The sequence below is a fragment of the Aphis gossypii genome, chromosome 1 (assembly GCF_020184175.1).
Source record: "Aphis gossypii isolate Hap1 chromosome 1, ASM2018417v2, whole genome shotgun sequence".
NCBI lineage: Eukaryota > Metazoa > Arthropoda > Insecta > Hemiptera > Aphididae > Aphis > Aphis gossypii.
The window spans coordinates 76368781-76388877 of NC_065530.1; the positions used below are offsets into that span (position 1 = coordinate 76368781).

The 20097-nt window shown below is 33.0% G+C and overlaps 2 protein-coding genes across 5 annotated transcripts in view; one reads left to right on the top strand and one right to left on the bottom strand.

The window, feature by feature from the left end:
• LOC114131724 (cAMP-specific 3',5'-cyclic phosphodiesterase) overlaps positions 1-20097 on the top strand; it is a 657881-nt gene that overhangs the window by 426078 nt on the left and 211706 nt on the right. The gene's annotated exons all lie outside the window — the stretch shown is intronic.
• Positions 7968-14481, bottom strand: LOC114119633 (uncharacterized). Its single transcript, XM_050197473.1, has 2 exons — positions 12394-14481; positions 7968-12322 (listed from the first exon to the last, which is right to left on the bottom strand). Exons 1-2 carry the CDS (start codon positions 13241-13243, stop codon positions 7968-7970), a joined length of 5205 nt encoding a protein of 1734 aa, XP_050053430.1. The 5' UTR covers positions 13244-14481.

Sequence of the window (20097 nt, forward strand, 5' to 3'; positions counted from 1 at the left end):
CGAAATGCACTGACCTATTTTTTTTTTTTTTTTATCGTATTACATAGGAATTTAAAAATAATTCCAGCATACATCAAATAATAATATTATATTATATTAAAACTTTCAAACGAGTAATAATTTTCTTTTGTTTAATTATTAACTGTTATATAAAAAAATGAACAAATACATAATTATTGTGTTAAATATTATACTATTAGAAAAATTCACATATAACTACCATATTTGCATTTAACATAGCTATTGACAAACATAATATTATGTTTATTTCTACAGCTGAATTCTTCATTTCTTTTTTTTTATATATAAATATTATATATATAATATGTACATGTTCATGCAAGAAAAGTGTAGGTATACAGACACTATATATACTATTAATTGTATACCTATAAAACCATGGATAACGGTACAAATAAGTGTAACGCTGTCTGCATAACACTGTTTTCTTTCCAATTGTTTTTTTTTTTTTATACACCTGTGAAGTAATACCCTCACTATACATTTTATACTTAACATTGTTACGCTCATATATGCATTTATAACATAAAGCATTTAAATAAAAAAAACTTACGGCTCGAAAAAAAAACACTCACATTATACGATATTTATTGATTAATTATATTTATGTCTATTGTTAAAACTAAGTTTAATGTAAATAACTTAACTAACTGAAAATTAAAATGTTAGTATTCGAATGTTTGGAACATTTTAAGTACTACATTTCAAGAACAAAAGAGAATTTCAATTAAAATCATGATTTTTCTTGTTTAAATAATGTGTTAGAGTATATGTATTTAAAATTTTAAAATATTTATACAATTATGTTTCATTGAATATATTTGTAGAAAAACCTGAACCTAAACACAATATACTCAAATTTATCTTATGCATGTATATGTTCTTAAATTAAGGCGAAATTAATAAAACTAATTTAATATTATGTATACACATATATTATGTTATATGTATTTATCAACATTTAATAATTAACAAAAATGAAAAGAAAATGTTAACGTCATAAAAATCGTATTTATAAATTTAGTTCATTTCTATTGTCAAACACACATGCTATTATCAGTGTTTTAGACTTTAGTTAGACAATATTTCAGATTTTTTTTTTTTAATAATAAATATTATATCATATGGTTTACTTATCGAAATATGTATTGCAATATAAAACATTTATATTGTCTTAACTTTTTGAATAAGTAATTTATTACCTAATTAAAGTAATTTAGATTTGAATCGTTTATGAATAATATTGCATTTACAATGTATTTGAAAGTTAGCTATAAATGAACATGAAAAACAAATACAACGTGTTGTATTAAAATAATATCTTATATTTAAGTGGATAATAAAAATAATTTATATCTATTTTTACTGGCGTAGAACAATGCAATCAAATGTATTGAATTTTTATAATAATAAACATGTTAATATTTGTAAACAATATATCTATTTCTATAATATGCAGTTTTAGTATTTAGTTATATAGTATTTAGAACTCAAATTTATTATTCTATATCATTAATCGGTTATCAATACGTATGCTCAAATTGTACTACAATATTTTACATCATTTATAAGAAGATTAAGTGAATACTTACATGGTTATTATTATTGTGTAAAGGCTACCTATATTATATATAAAAATATAATTTTAATAAAATAGTTAATTATTAGTACAATTAATTAAAAAAATAAAATATACTTAATATAATACATAAATTGTATTTTTTTTCACGTTATTTTCTCTTACGAGTAGAAAATAAAATAATTACTATTAAGAAAATACAATATATTTTAAACACTTAAAATATTATTCATTTTTTTCAAATTCTCTGAGTGTACATTTAATTATACAATTAAGAATTTAATTTTAAACAAATATTTAATTTCTTTTAATAGTTTATTAATTTACATTTGTTATTTTGTAAAAATTAAAATATTTTCTTTTGCTAATTTACACGTTTCATAATGTAGTTCCACGTCAATATTTTGATTTATAATATAATATGAAGATAATAAAAAAATCGTTAAATTAAAATAATATTTTTTGTTATTATAAAATTTAAATTTTAAATACTATTTTAGGTATGGTTAATTTTAACCTAATCAATATTCTTGACAGATAAAATGTTGTCTTTTTAACATAAATCTTATAAAGCTTATATTGATTTTAGCTATTAAAACAAAAAAAAAAAATTACTTTCATTTCAAGATATTTAATTATACTTGTCAGTGTTACTTGCATAATAGTAGTGTTGTCTACATATATTATACAGAAGTTAATATTTAAAATTGTCTATTACACTTGTTCAACTGTTACCATACAAAATATAAGAACATCTTCGTATTACAAAAAGGGAGAAACTTTAATCGGAAAACTTTTAACCGTTTAAAATATTATGTACACGAAGATAAAGTTTTATAATCCTATTTTTCCATCATATAAATTATAATTAAATATGCTATTTTTTGTTCTAATATTATTTTCTTGTTAATTTTTATAAATGTTTAATTTATTAAAAATTTTAGAAACTAGATGTAATCCAAATTCGTCTATGTTTTTATTTTGAATATGAGTTTATACAATTTTATATATTTAAAAATAATATGATAAAATAAATAGTTATTTGATTTTGGCTGTTGGTGCTAATAATAATAATTAAAAGGTATAAGTCAGTTATACGCTTTTTGATTAGCAAACATTGGTAACAAAATTAATAATATTTATACAACAATTTAGTCGATATCATTTTTCAATTATTTAGGTTATAATATTTCTATTTCATTTTTTATATAAATTAAAACATGGTATTTCGATCAGATTTTGTGAAAAAAAAAATTTTAAAAAAAATATCAAATTGCAATATCAAAGTCAGTTGGTGACCACCATTCGTTTTATACACCATAATTGCTTGTCACATTTTCAATACTCTTCCAATTTAATTTTTAAAAATTACTTTTTCGGTAACATTTTGTTTTGTTTGGACAGTTTTAATTTTTTTTCAATTTTTATTTATTTTACAAATAAGAAGAAAAATGTATTAAGTAGGTTGTTACATACTATATATACATAATATTTCATGTAGTTACCTATAATTGTTTATTTACATGTACAATTCCATAGTCACCATAGTAACTAATAATTATATAAGATATTTCGCGTTACTCGCAACAACAAATAAAAGGGATAAGCCAATATTTATATATTTGTGACGTTAGTACAACGTTACTTGCAGTTGTATAAAATGTCGGAAAAAAATTAAATAGATTTAAGCTGTTTGTTTAATTCATCAGTTACGAGTTTTGTCTTATTTCATTAAAATGTATTTATTAAAACAAAGATTATTTCTTACAAACTGTTTAAAACTGTCGTATTAAAAAAAAAATGATCTAATAATTTCTACTTTATTTTCCATTTGGTTGTTGATTTAGTTGATTTATACATGGTAATTTATTTATACTAAACTTAAAGCAAAAAAAAACATGAATCTGAGTTGCTTAATGTCGTGTTTTACAATATTGCATTATAATATTCATAATATTACATAATTGATATAATTATTATTTTTAAAAAAAATCTATTAAAATGTAGTATGAGAAATAAATATAAATATAATTTCATATAATATAATTATTATAATTGTAGTTAATATATAATTACATAGTATTGCAGATTATAAATTTGTTATGAAAACAATTTATTTATCCCGAGGCAATACAAATACATTTTTTTTTATTTTAATTAATTGAACTTCAGTTAGTGTTGTTTTTATGAGCGATATTATTGACAAATGAAGTATCGGATTAGGTTGCATGTAATGTTTACAAATAAAATAATAATATGTATTCATTGTTTTGTTCGTAAGTAATAACATAAATGGTCGAGGTCATGTACCGAAATAATGTACGTTAAGAATTATTTTAAAAATATTATTCGATTGTCTATCGTAACACTAGAAACATTAAATTAGATACATTGTATAGAGACATTCTTAAAAATAATATAAATTGTTTTTTTAACACATCATTTTATTAAATCTAGTGATTAGTTAACGTCTACAGATGATGTACATGCAATTTGTTTAGCAGCAATTCTTATAGTGTAGGTTAGGTTAGGTTCGTCTTGTCTACCGTTTTAGGATTATGTTTTAATGATCTTGTAAGTCAACCGTTTCATATGTTTCTCAATAAGATTAGGATTTACCTAGAATCATAATATTGTTATAAATTATTCCTAAACAACGTTTCGTTGAAAATATATTTTAGTTGGTTTATTTTGCGATGACGTTTTACTATACGATATACCATGTACATATTATAATGTTGCTTTCCGCAATATCACTGTTATAACTTAATAACCGAATGACCAAGCACACACGTGTACGTGGTACACCCATACATTTTGTACATAATAGGTTTCCGCATGTGTCAAATATATATAGTGTTCAACGAAATTCCATTACTTTAAATTGAGAAAGTATAATGAAATGCCTATACGTTGTTTAACAACTTTAAATAAGTAAATTCTCACCGGACATACTGTACAGGTTTTAGGTACTAACCAATATTATACTGACTATACTTACGTTCATATGGTATAGTTTAATTATTTAAATTGTTCTAAGGTTTCCTTCTGGTGTTATGGACGTTTTGTAATTCGAACACAATAATTTTAGACTTTCATTAAATATTTTAGCCGTAGTTGCGTCAGTTTTTTATCATCAGTTTTTGGACAGTTAAAATAAAACAATTGGTTTAAATATTAAACTATTAGAGTTTTTGTTAAGATAATAGTGCTTGTATACGTCAATATGTCAATATATGATGTATATATTTATATATATATATATATATATTCAAATTCAAATTCTGTGTAAGATCATCGTACATTATGCATATTATATTTCTAGGTACTAACATTTCAATTATGTTATTTGTTTAAGATTACGAGTACCTATAGCGATTAAAAAAATATGTGGTTACAAACTTGGCAATAAAAAATATTTTTCTTTGGCAAGGTTTCATTTAAGAATACAGTCATACTATATTGATGCTATACCTAATTATATTTATTATATAAGGAGATTTCAATGAAAAAACTTTGAGATTACATCTTTGATCTAAAATTTTTATTTTTAATGAACGTGTAAACCAAACGATTGTTATAATCCAACTAAACCGATTCTAATAATACGAGTATTATAAATTTTTACATCTAGTGAGAAGTTTGTTTTAGTACGGCTTCTCGGCTACAGTATTTTTATATTATTTTATACCGGTCTCTCAGTCAGACACACACATACACTCGCTGTACGCATCACGTGTTGTTTGCAATTTTATTCGTTCAAACATAATAATTTCGGTGAAGAACGAGTATATAATAATAATAATAGTAATAATAATAATAATAATAATAATAATAATAATAACAATGGCAATGACATTAAATTGACGCAATAATAAATTCGTGTGCGGGTTGCGGGCGGAATTGACTAGCCGTCGCCGCCGCCGCCGTCGCCGCCTGCAGAACGGAAAAGTCATTTGTCGGGAGTGGTGTGCGATGACGGTGAATCCGCGTAGTGCGTGACGTCACACTTTCACGGTCGACGGGCCTTGCACAGAAGCCACTGCTATCGGCGGCGCACGTGCGTTTACGTATATTATTTGTTTTCCGCGCACCGAACCGAATAACGCCGTTCGTCGTGTCCTATGCGAATATCATTCGCGTTGTGGCCGACGGACACCATCGGTCTTTTATTCAATCTCTCCAAATAATATACAATACATTATCTCTCCTATACCCGTCCTGTGCTCGCACTGTGGAAAAAACGACACGCCGCCCGGGAAATGAATCCGTTTTGTATGCGGACAAAAACGGTATCGGTACGGCAATGGCGGCGGCGGTATAGGTAGAGGAAATGAATCGAAACGACGAGGACCCGACCGGAGCGTATTCGATAATGCGCACACAATAATATATTAAAGTAGGTACACGTCGTATCGGTTCATATGTATATATAAACACCGTTGTCGCGGGAAACGGGCGCAGAATTAGAATAACGATATTGTTTTTGTCCGTAATTGGATTTAACGACACACGCTACCTATGTATATGTATAATAATAATATGTAAGTAAACGCCGCCCGTCCGCCTGTCAACGGTCGACGATTGAATAAAATGTAATACGCGAGCTTATATAATATCGTATTATCGGCTATAGGTAAAAGGACATAAGACAGAGCTGCAGGTATATTGCGGGGCGGGCTTGAAAATGAAATTAAACGTTTCGATTTTAGTTTCGATTTCGCTCGACGATAATAATTCGACGGTACTATTTCAATTTAAAATAATAATATGTTTGATTTTATAATCGTTTGACGTTTATATTGTTGCGCCATATCGATTCCATTTAATAGTTTTATGATTTGTAGTATAGTTGGATAACGAACATTTTTTTTTGCTTTGGTTTCGATCTAAAGTATCATTTTTACGATTTTGATTTTGATTTCTACTCGTGGTAAATCTGACGTCGTCGATCGCCGGTTTCATGCCTGTCTTTACTGTCTTGACACGCGTCTGTAAAACAGCCCCACGAAAATATTTTTTACTTGTTAGTTATTACCCTTGTTATGTCGTAATTTAATTTTAGTGTATTAATGTGTAAACTAATAGGAATCTAACACTAATAATAATCAACAAATTTGAAGTGGTAATAATAATTTTAGTGGACTGTATTATAAAGATATATCACACAACATAACAAACAGGGATAATATTTACAAGTAATAATAATAATAATACTAATGATCACATATGAAATATAGAGATGTAGGCGCCCACCTACTATATAATATAAAGGCAACTAACCACTCGTCAACCGAGAATAATAATTAATAAATAATATGAATGCCGTAAAAACTAAACTTACAATAACATAATAACTGCCTCAGAGGCCATGATACAAAATGTTGATATAATATCAATCAAAACAATACAATATTAATAAGTGATAATGTGATAATATAAGAAGTTAATCGCGTATCAATTATGATACTGCGTTACCGTTATCTGGTTACCGCCGACCGCTCGACTGTCTAGTGTCCATACTCCATGATATTGTGTCCATATGACCAAATGCGTATGTATGTATATGTAAATGGATACCGCACCGACGTCTGTTCGCCTCGCTGAGGTCCCGCGACCTACACGCTAATGGCTGCCCGAATCTCCGACGTGCTTGTAGGTAAATGATCGACTCGTGCCCGCGCACGATGACCACTGACCGTTCGTTGTTCTTAACGTGCACCCGCGTGCACTTTAAGAAATCGGAACGATTAATATTATACAACAAAACAGCGAAACGTTTCGTTGTAATCACGGATTTAAATAGATGCCGCAAACAACCGAACTCGAACTTAATAACGAGTTTTATTTACCATTAAACGTCAGCGCGGCGCGTAACTAGCACAAAATTCATAAATCGCAACAACAACGACACCAATCATATAATGGCCGGCGCGATTTACTTGTACGGCGAGAGACTTAACATAGATCAGGCTCGCGAACTATCTAGTACGATACTATCGCCTCCGAGGCGGTAGGCCTTTGTTGTCTGCGACGACAGCCGGTTTTGCATGGTACGGCGGCGGGGAGCGGGGTTTTCTTCTCGAACATTCTTTGCCTTATCGGCGAAGACCCACGACAAAATAAATATTGTCGCCGCTAGAGTCGGTACCGAACATTCTCCCGCCTTTGAAAGCGACGAACTTTCAAATTTTCTTGTATTGCAGGTCATCAATATCATGGTTACCGCTAACGCAAATTGAATACTCACTATTTACAATACAAAGTATACAAACAAAAAATAATAATACACACAAAAAAAAATATATATATAAAATATAACTACCATGGGAGAGGATATGGGACGTCCGTACGCACCGGCTTCTTCTTACATGGGCAGCTTGGTGATCTTGACAACTGGTCGCTTGAGAAGACCGTCGGCTGTTCGAATAGTCACAACGCGAACGACATTGTCAGGACCAGGATGAACTTCCACAATACGTCCAAGTTGCCATGACATCGGTGGGTTATTAGGTGAATGGACTGCTACTAAGTCCCCTACAGTTATGTTGTCGGTTTGTTTGAACCACTTTTTGCGTCCCTGTAATGTCTGCAAATATTCACGACTCCAACGACGCCAAAAGGATTGTAGTGCCTGACGAATTAGTTGCCATCGTCTTAAACGGTTGATCGGAATATTAATGACATTTTCTTCAGGCAGGGCCAAGAGCGGTTGCCCAATTAAAAAATGTCCCGGAGTGAGCGCGACAAAATCATTCGGGTCACTCGAAAGAGGTTGTAATGGCCGGGAATTTAAAACACCTTCGATTCTTATCACTAGTGTAGACATCTCCTCGAACGTATAGACTTGGGCTCCCACGACCTTCTTAAGATGTGTCTTGGTGCTCTTGATTGCGGCCTCCCATATCCCACCAAAATGGGGCGCGGCGGGAGGGTTAAAGTGCCATTCACATTGAACCCGAGAAGAGACGGCCTGACGTGCATCATCCGTTTGAAGCAAGGCCTTAATCTGCTTCGCTGCACCAACATAATTCGTCCCGCAATCCGTGTAAATATTGGCTGGGATTCCACGGCGTGAAGTGAAACGGTCCAATGCCGCAATAAAAGATTCAGTAGACAAATCAGTCACAATTTCTAAGTGTACGGCTTTTACTGCCATACAAATGAACAAAGCCAAATACGCCTTGTGGGTCCGGGCCCCACGCCGGCGACTCTCCTTCACAACGAATGGACCTCCGTAGTCCATACCTACATTATAGAATGGCCGAATTGCGGTGACTCTGAAAACAGGTAAGTCCGCCATGAAAGGTATAGGAGTAGTGGCTCGATATTTTGAACATGGAACACATGAATGTACTGCTCGACGTACAGCAGCCCGACCTGACATAATCCAATATCGTCGACTAATCATTGACAGTACCAGTCTCGCTCCACCGTGTAACAATAGCTGATGATAATGCCGAACAATCAACTCCGTGAAATGGCACCGTTGTGGTAACAATATAGGGTGTTTCGCGCCGTCGTCAAGTGCAGAATTCTTTAGGCGTCCTCCGACTCGAATCAACCCGGCATGGTCCACAAAAGGAGCCAACTGAGCTAAGGCTACGGGTACAATTATTCGATGACCTTTGATTTGCTTGTATAAGTCAGAATAATACATTTTTTGGGTATATTTGATTACTCGATACAAAGCCTGATATTGTTCTGCAAATGAAATAGGTCCTGACAACATAGAACGCCCTCGCGCTCGATTAATAAATCGAAGACAGTATCCAACAACACGCTGCATCCGAGATATAGAGGAAAAGCGTTCTATCCAAGGAACCTCCTCCTCGAGGGTATGCAATGCACATTGAACCGAATTTTTTACTTCCGGTAAATTTAATGATGCCATAACTTCCACAGACGGCAACGCCGGCCATTGAACTTCATCCTGACGTAGAAAATCTGGTCCTGATAAGTGCTTGGAACATGACAGCAGTTCTCTCGGAAGCATACCTCTGGAAGCCGGGTCAGCCGGATTTTCGTTCGTCCTCACGTGAGCCCATTCACAATTGGGCACCAGTGCTCGTATCTTGGCCACACGGTTGGTCACGAAAATCTTAAATTGCTTCTGTTCCCGCGTAAGCCACGCTAAAACGACTGTGGAGTCTGTCCACGCCTTGACCTTGTTAATGGGTATTATGTTATTTAAAACTTCAAAATGGTGTGACAAAAGTTTGGCCAGAAGTAGAGCCGCACATAATTCGAGCCTAGGAATTGTCAACGAAGTATCCGTTTGTGATGATTTCAACGGTGCTATCTTGGTTTTGCACGTGATAAAATAAACATGGAAGTGACCCAAATTGTCAGCTATCCGTAAAAATACTATGGCTGCATATCCACATTGTGATGCATCGGCGAAGCCCACCATCTGCACTTCTTTTGCATGGCGGACATCAATATGACGCGGTAAAGATACGTGTGACAACAATGGTAACTCGTCCAGGAACTGCAGCCACTTGTTCACCAACGAAGTAGGTACCGGCGAATCCCATCCAATCTTCTCGAGCCATAGCTCTTGCATGAATCCTTTAGCCCACAGCAAAACCGGACCTAAGACACCAATTGGATCGTACAGTCGTGCGATCGTAGATAACACAACCCTCTTGGTAGTCGATCTCTCGCTGGTGGCTCCATGATATCCAAAGGTATCGGAGGTAGGATCCCAATGGACTCCAAGCACCTTCAAGTTCGCATCTTCCGTTGGTGTGAACATTGGTTCTACAGCCTGATCCTCGACCGGAATACACCTCAGCACGGCATCGCAGTTACTTGCCCACTTTTTTAATTCAAGTTGACCTCGCTGTAATAAATTAATTAGGTCTTTCTGTACGGCCAATAGGCCATCTACGGTATCGGCGCCAGCGATTATGTCATCAACATATGTATTATTGATTAACAGGCCCTTCGCCTGGGGAAATTTCGCACCATCTTCAAAGTCCAATTGACGCAGGCATCGCAGTGCAAGATATGGCGCTGAGTTCACGCCATAAGTGACGGTTCGCAATTGATACTCCTGCACCTCATCCTCCGGTGACCTACGCCACAGGATGTGTTGATAGACACAATCCTCCTCACGTACTCTGATCTGCCGATACATTTTCGCGATATCAGCTACGAACACGTATTTGTAGAATCGGCTACGAAGTAGAACATCGCTGATCTCAGTCTGTAATTTCGGCCCCGTACATAGACAATCGTTTAATGATTTTCCCGATGTCGACTTCGCCGATGCGTCGAAGACAACTCGAATCTTAAGTCCCTTTTCTTCGTGCTTGACCACAGCATGGTGTGGTATAAAATATTTTCCTGGCACCGATGCCAATTTCATATGACCTAAATTTAAATAGTCATCCATAAATTTCCGATATGCTGTATACAGTTCCGAATCTTTTGCCAAGCGTCGCTCGAGATTGTAAAGACGATTTAATGCTAGTGCGCGCGATGCACCTAAATCTTCCGGGCTCCCGCCTTGAACTACCGCCGTCTGACTCGTTGACATCTCTGTTAGAGCGCGCACCGACGACTGAAACGGTAAGGACACTACAAACCGTCCGGATGCGTCTCTAATTGTCGATTTACGGAACCATGCCTCACATCGTTCGTCTTCCGTTGACAAAATGTCCGGCACATCTGGTTCCTCCACAGACCAAAATTTTTGTATTAATCTTCCGATTTCTGGCGTCGATACTGCTGATAATGACACCATGGGCGACGCTGAAATTTCATTTAATGCTCCTACCACAATCCATCCAAGATGAGTGTTCATGGCTGACGGCAGACCCGTACTGTGAATGATATCGGCCTTTGATTGTAACAAATGTGGATACAAGTCGCTTCCTAACAACATATCGATTGGTCCCGGTACATCGAACTCCGGATCGGCCAGCAACAGGTGGTGATACCGCTCACGCACCGCCGAAGGTATTCTATCACTAGGTAACTGCATAGTGATATGCGTCAGAATGACGACGCTAGTAGCACCAAATTGCGGACCCTCCGCGTGAAGCGGAATAAATTGGCATTGTGTGACACCTTTCACTTTAGTTACTCGTTGTTGAGAGAGACCTGTCACCTCTATTCTGCTCTTAATATGCCTCAAACCAAGACGAGTAGCACATTGTGAAGTGATCGCCGAAATTTGGGAACCACTGTCTAAAAGGACGCGTACCGTTTGTAATTTTCCCACGTTGTCCCGAACGCGCACAATAGCTGTACCTAAAATAACAGTGGCTTCAGTACGCACAGTTCCCGAAAACTTGACCTGATTTTCCGTTGCAGTTGTTCTTTTTTCCGTCGACTCCGCTCCCTCTGTCGAACATTCGGCGTCTCCGTACGATACTACCGACGCTGGCTTCGCGTAGTCTATATGTAACAATGTGCTGTGTTTGCCACCACAACTCCGGCACTTAAATGTTGACGTACATGCTTTCGCTGCGTGTCCTGACTTTAGGCATATGAAGCACACACCATTACCGCTGACAAACTTCCTTCTTGCAGCGACCGATTTTTGTTTAAATGCTCCACAACGATAAAGTGGGTGATCCTGTTCACAAAAAATGCATTTTACGCCACTCGAAGTCGTAGTTAATGAATATTTCCCGGGTGTACCACCCTTGCTCTTTTTAGCCGCAACCTTGACATTTTGTTCTACTTTATCCGCAGTAGTTCCGATGTTTTCTAATATCTTGCAACGTCGAGAAACAAAATCCAAAAGGCTATCCAATGACGGCATTTCCGTCTGTGTATACTAGCTTCGTATAGTCTTCTGGTTTCAACGTCAAGCACCCGCGCGCCAATATAAAATAATAGAAAACCAGAAATATCATCGATACCTAACGCCTTGATAGCGGCGACGTTCTCGCGAAACGTATTGACAAACGTAGCGAGTGCCGCCGTAGACTCCTTCTTGAGAGGCGAGAACGCGAACAATCGATCGATATGCGCCGTCGCTAATAATCGATTATTTTCAAACGATTTTTGAAGAGCATTCCACGCGATATTGTAATTATTGGCCGTTAACGGAATGGACTTGATAACGGCTAACGCAGGACCTGATAAACATGATTTTAAAAAATGAAATCGCTCAATGTCCGAAATTGACTGATTGTCATGCACAAGTGAACAAAACATATCACGAAATGAGCACCATTGGACTACGTCCCCATCAAATTTTGGCAACTCAATTTTGGGCAATGTTATAGCGGTACCCGCAGAAGCCCCACACTCCGGACGCGGCATCCGATTTGTTACACTTGTCGTCGGTCGAATTGTTTCAAAAATCATTCGAATACGTCCAATTAATTCCTCAACCTCGTCCGTAATTAACAAATCTGTGTCCTTGAAGTCGTCATGTAATCCGGAATCCAACATAAAATTCAACACTTCTTGTTGGTGTACCTCAACTTGATCCACGTACTTGTCGAGTGATACGTAGCACGACAAAAACAACGGTTGCTTGTCAACCTCAGTTTGCGCCTCCTGAGCTAACGTATGTAAATTACGAATTTTTCGTACAATCATATCGCGAGAAGCACGTGAACGTAACAGCATGTTTGGCTCCGAAGCCACAGCTACCGATTGACGTTTCGGACGACCCATATTTACAAAATAGGATGATTAGGAACAAAATATCTAATAACAATAATCTAACGAACAATACCTACCTAACGTACTATGTGATTACAATAAGCAAGCAAATAAAATAATTCGTATTTAAACATATAAACATTGCTACTCCTATCCGAGCCCGAACGGACCAAATGTTATGTCGTAATTTAATTTTAGTGTATTAATGTGTAAACTAATAGGAATCTAACACTAATAATAATCAACAAATTTGAAGTGGTAATAATAATTTTAGTGGACTGTATTATAAAGATATATCACACAACATAACAAACAGGGATAATATTTACAAGTAATAATAATAATATACTAATGATCACATATGAAATATAGAGATGTAGGCGCCCACCTACTATATAATATAAAGGCAACTAACCACTCGTCAACCGAGAATAATAATTAATAAATAATATGAATGCCGTAAAAACTAAACTTACAATAACATAATAACTGCCTCAGAGGCCATGATACAAAATGTTGATATAATATCAATCAAAACAATACAATATTAATAAGTGATAATGTGATAATATAAGAAGTTAATCGCGTATCAATTATGATACTGCGTTACCGTTATCTGGTTACCGCCGACCGCTCGACTGTCTAGTGTCCATACTCCATGATATTGTGTCCATATGACCAAATGCGTATGTATGTATATGTAAATGGATACCGCACCGACGTCTGTTCGCCTCGCTGAGGTCCCGCGACCTACACGCTAATGGCTGCCCGAATCTCCGACGTGCTTGTAGGTAAATGATCGACTCGTGCCCGCGCACGATGACCACTGACCCGTTCGTTGTTCTTAACGTGCACCCGCGTGCACTTTAAGAAATCGGAACGATTAATATTATACAACAAAACAGCGAAACGTTTCGTTGTAATCACGGATTTAAATAGATGCCGCAAACAACCGAACTCGAACTTAATAACGAGTTTTATTTACCATTAAACGTCAGCGCGGCGCGTAACTAGCACAAAATTCATAAATCGCAACAACAACGACACCAATCATATAATGGCCGGCGCGATTTACTTGTACGGCGAGAGACTTAACATAGATCAGGCTCGCGAACTATCTAGTACGATACTATCGCCTCCGAGGCGGTAGGCCTTTGTTGTCTGCGACGACAGCCGGTTTTGCATGGTACGGCGGCGGGGAGCGGGGTTTTCTTCTCGAACATTCTTTGCCTTATCGGCGAAGACCCACGACAAAATAAATATTGTCGCCGCTAGAGTCGGTACCGAACAACCCTATTGCTTATATTAATGAAAAATATCATATGCTATTGTAAATGTTATATTTTGTTAAATTTAAAAAAATTCATAAGATACAACTTAAAAGTGTAAAAGTAATTTTCATGACTTTTAATAACATTAAAATATTAAATAATTATCAAAACACAAATCGTTTTTTTATTGTGTGAAGGGGTCCCAGACTTTATATTGTTCGAGTATCTATAGACAAAAAAATTTAAGATTCCCGGGTCTATAAAATAAAACGTTCTGATATTATTAAACAATCTACTTATTTCCGTTTTTAATTTTTCCATTTGCGTCTGTTTTTCTGAATATATTCATTATAATATATTTTAGAGATTCTTTAATATTTTTCTTAACAGTTTTTGGCACGTAAACAAGAATTTTTCGTTTTTAATATTGTTCAAAAACATTGTAGGAGGTCATTATGTCTAATCACTTCTGAAAATCATGAAAGCTGAGAAAATTCAAAAAGCCATTCTGATGACATCGTTCGTCGCACTATATTTATGCGTATTACGTCAAGTTTTTATTAATTATAACACTATATTTTTCTTGTTAAAATTAGATCACACGTTGTATCTTCAAACATATGATGGCTAACGCGTAATGTACCGTAAAATGTCTTTATTTTCTTATTATAATTATGAAAATTGTACTTAAGTCACAACCATAAATTATTAGTGTGCTTACCTGTAAGATGGTATCTATATTATATTTAGTTATTTAGTTAATGTTATTGTATTAATTTACTTAGTATCATTATAGTTCAATAGGTACCTCATATTTTTCAACAAATAAACTTGCATCAATAAATATAATTTAAAGTTTTAATAAATAGAAATATTTTTAATCGTTTACTGCCATGTATGGTATTTTTAAAATAAAGATAGTATACACAATTCAAAATTAAACTAATTCACATTTTTCTGCTAACTTGTAAAAAAGGTAATTAATTAATAGTTTTGAATATTAAAAACACATTAAATGTAAGCTTTGGAATCTATTCAATCTATATAATATGTGTTGGTATATGCCGCACATAACAACACTGAAAATGGCAATCTATACTAGCATTATGTGTGAAGTCTTTGTTTGGTATAATATAAATATAATCCCATCTGAATATTTAATTATATTTAAATAAGACCGGTTATAGGTACACCACACTTATTTTAATCCTTATACTTACAAATTATGTATTGCTTTTTTGTCCAAACGTCTACTCGATATTAATTGCATACAATATACAGAGTGACTGTGACTTAAAACAACATCAATTATACACACCTAATCTTTTGTTTTACGATTTTAAAACTAAACCAAAATATTATGTAATTTAACAAACTTATCACTATAGAACATAATATAATCTTTAGCTTAGACGAGAGCTTCACAACAGGTGATTTTTGCTGAGATATAGTTTCCTGCTCATGATTCAGTGTTAAGTTTTGAAGCTTACGAATATATAAGTAAGCACATCGAACTACATGTTAGCAGGCACGATCTCAAATACCTAGTATGTGTTATTATAGTATTAATATAACGAAAACGATTTTCGTAGTGTGATAAAGCGTCTTTGAGCGAGTAGGTGTAAAACTATATAATCTTCGCAGGCCTTAAAAAATACACATTATTATATCATATATATATTTATAAGCCTAGTGTGTATGCACTTAGGTCAGGTGACATTATTTTAGACCCATGAAAAAAAATTAATAATAAAAATGCACATAAACACGACGGGAAATGCCGGAACACGTAAAAAAAAAAATAGAAAAAAATCATACAATCACGGGCCGTTACCCAGTGTAGGTACATGTACTCGTATGTTGCGTTTATACACACATACGTCGCATATATAATGGAATTATAATAGTACCGTGGCCGAATGTTCACGTCATTAGCTTAAAAACAACATAATTGTTTAACGTCAACAATAATATGGCTTGTTAGACGATGGCGAGGCACCGGGCTATTGTACGTGGTGTGCCCCACCTCGCGACCCTAAACCCTATTATTATATAGTCAGCGGTGAAAGTGGAAAAAAATCGTAGGGGGGGCCTCAGATACTAAAAGAAAACAAAATAATAATAGGCGTATAGGTATACTGTATAAGTTATATCTACCATAAGGCAGTAATAATAATAATTTCGTGTGAGCATTATTTCATTAAAAATATGCCTGTGTACCTATTATAGATAATACTCGTAATGTATTGTTATCAATTATCACATTCTTTAAGCCAAAGACTTTTTAATTTTTTTTTGTTTTTAACAATTTATGATTTGTAAAAAACTTGACGAATTTCTATTCAAAATAACATTGTTATTAAATATTAATAAAACATTATGATTTATATTGTAAAAATATATTTTATTACTTTTGTAATATTTATATCTATACTTTCTACATAAAATTGTAAGGGGTTTTCTACCTACCCGAAAAAACTACTGAACCGATTTGGCTGAATTTTTTTCTGTTATAGCTGACAGTCTTCTGAAGGTATTAGTACCACTTGAGTCAATAAAAAAAAAGTATTAAGTTCTTGAAAAATTAAAAAAAAACTAAATTAATATAATAATTTTAATATTATAAGAGCTGTATGAAAATACCGATCACTTATCTTTTTGTAAATAGAAAAAAATAACATAATATTATATAAACAATAATAATCTTCTTATCGATATGCTAATCGATAATTTATCATGTTTAAAAATTTGTTTTAAATATATTATCAAAATAAATTTTTATACGATAATCTAAAATATATCACAAATTACTAATTTTATAAACATACATAGGTACCATTATTACTTTCCAACTTCTATAAATATTATATAATTTTAACTTTTTCGTAAAAAAATTAATCTACATTGTATTACAAAATTATACTGGACACTCATTGTGATTAAGGAAAAATCATTATTCGTTAAAAACAATAACATTTTTTTATGATTTTTTCTCTTAATGAATGATTTTTTTTAGACAAATGGTGTGTGGGTGAATGAGAATAAAATATTAAAACACTACTATTCTGAAAACGAAAAATCGTCCTATTTTCACGGTTAATAAATTTAAAAAAAAAATAAATTGGTTGTACCTACAAAACTTACATATTTTTATTTAACGTATTTTTTCTACAAAACAATATTCGTGTATTATTTAGAAAATACACAAATCGATATTTCCCCGTTTTTAATCGTCACTGTTCAATAATTTGTAAGTCAAGAACAACTTTATATAATGTTATATAATTAATACATTAACTTAGCAGTGACGCCTAATTTCGTAAACATCGCACAATTGAATAGGAGTCAAGATGTCTAATTTTACCAAAACAAAAACAAGAAGCACTTCTCTAGTACCTGACAAACTCACATTAATCATGGTCTATAATATATTATATATATTATAGGTATGTTCTTTAGCATTCCGTCCATTTCGGTTGTTGCCTGTATAATATTACGCTATCATTATCGTTATTTGAACTATAATTTTTCAACTCAGTGGCTTTATGAATAATGTTCTTTAACGCCTGTGCATCAATCAAAATCGGTGGGTGATTCCAGGGTGATCAGATGTGTAGGACTGTAGATCAGCGAGTTTAAGATAATAAACTAATAACTATAAGTAATAAAAATATACTACACCAAACTTACCGTACATACTATATTCTATAAAAGTGTAGGGTATAGTGTACTTATCTTTCAGTCATGGCCCACGATATAACTAACAAACAGTGTGTTATAAATAATTATAATATTGAAATTATAAGTTCATACTATCATCTATTATAGGTAGCTAGCCGAATTTAGTATAGATTATTACATTTATTTATATAGATAACCTATTAATTCTAAGTTTGATGCATTCTATTGCTTGGCATTTTTTGAAACATAATGATGTTGACATTTTTTGTTATTACGTTTTGGTTTTTTGAAGATTCTTAATGAGAGCGATTGAGTGCAGCGGAGTATTTATATATTATTATAGTACTACTTTACTAGCTACAACGAATCGCTAACATATTCAAACTATTCAACAATATTCAGTTAATTTTGTATTATAATTTAATAATAATTTTATTTGGAATAAGTAAAAAAAAAAAACTAAAATAAATACTAATTTATTCATTAAAAGGGTGATAGTGGTAAATGACATGATCTGAATCTCACAAAAAAAAAAAAAAAATAAATATTTTACATGCTATTATGATCAACGCACATCAAAATATATTAGAATATCTATTACGATAATATTATGCATTATTACGACAGTAGTTTTGCCCACACGTATAGCGCTCCTATCGATCAGATGACAATAAACGGCGGCTGATGGCTATTCTCGTTGCCGGAACGAAACTACCTACAATAAACACACAAGAGCCGAATATTTTTGTTGTTGTTATTATTATTTTGTTATAACTGGTCTGGTTTTTTTTTTGTTCTCCGCAGTGACAGTTTTTTCCTCTCTGTTTATCGCTGGCGTAAAGTAACGTCGCATATCACATGGTGATGTTTTTGCCATATTATTATTTTTATTATTATTATTAAAACAGAGTCATTAATGCCGCTGAGACCTTATAATATTATAATAATATTATTATCAACGTGGTTCTATCGTCGTTGTCGTTGACATATTTTATTACATCAATAAAATGATATACGTTGCTATAATTTTTGTATTTGTTTAAAAAAAAATATATATATATAATATATAAAACACGTTCGAAATAATTATCGTTTTCACTTTTGTACGTGGGCACAGAATCTATTACGTGTCGCGCATATTATGTACACTCTTGTTCATATAACGTACGAACGCGCATTTAATAACATAGGTGCCCACACCTATATAATTCGTTAGAACTGTAATATTATTATCGTGTCGATACGCACTCCGGAATAGGAGTGATAAAATAACACGAAACCAAATGTACCTATGGTTTCGTTTCATTAATATTTCTTATTTTCTTAACCGAAAAATAATTCACTTCATACAATTACTACCTATAACCAATACGAATTAGAAATCGTTACACTAACGTTTTCTTACGTTTAGTGTGTTAAATGGTTTCAGCTATAAAATCATATAAGGTGTGATTATTTTTCAAGGTAATTTTAGTCGGTCAAAAATACATCATTTTAAGACCTTCCTTTGTGATGAAATTGTGAGACTATTACTGATCTTATTTTAATTCTATTGCAATCTCAAGATTCTTTGACATAATACATAATTTACATTCAGTTTTCTTAAACAAAATGTCCATGCATATTTTTTTTACATGACTACCCTGAGTCGTTTTTATTTGATCAACATGTAGTATTTATTAAATATTTACTACTTACTTGTGTACCAAAATGTAAACAAAAATTAACAATACCAGAAGTGGTATTTAGCAATTTTAGAAGAGTTATCCACTAATCAAGAATTTTACAACATCAGACCAGCTAAAGTATCACAATTTTTTCTAGGTAAAAAAAAAATTCTGTTTAGAAATTATTTTATAATATTCAACTGTATTTTAATAATTTGTACATGCATGTGTTTGTGGGAATTAACGG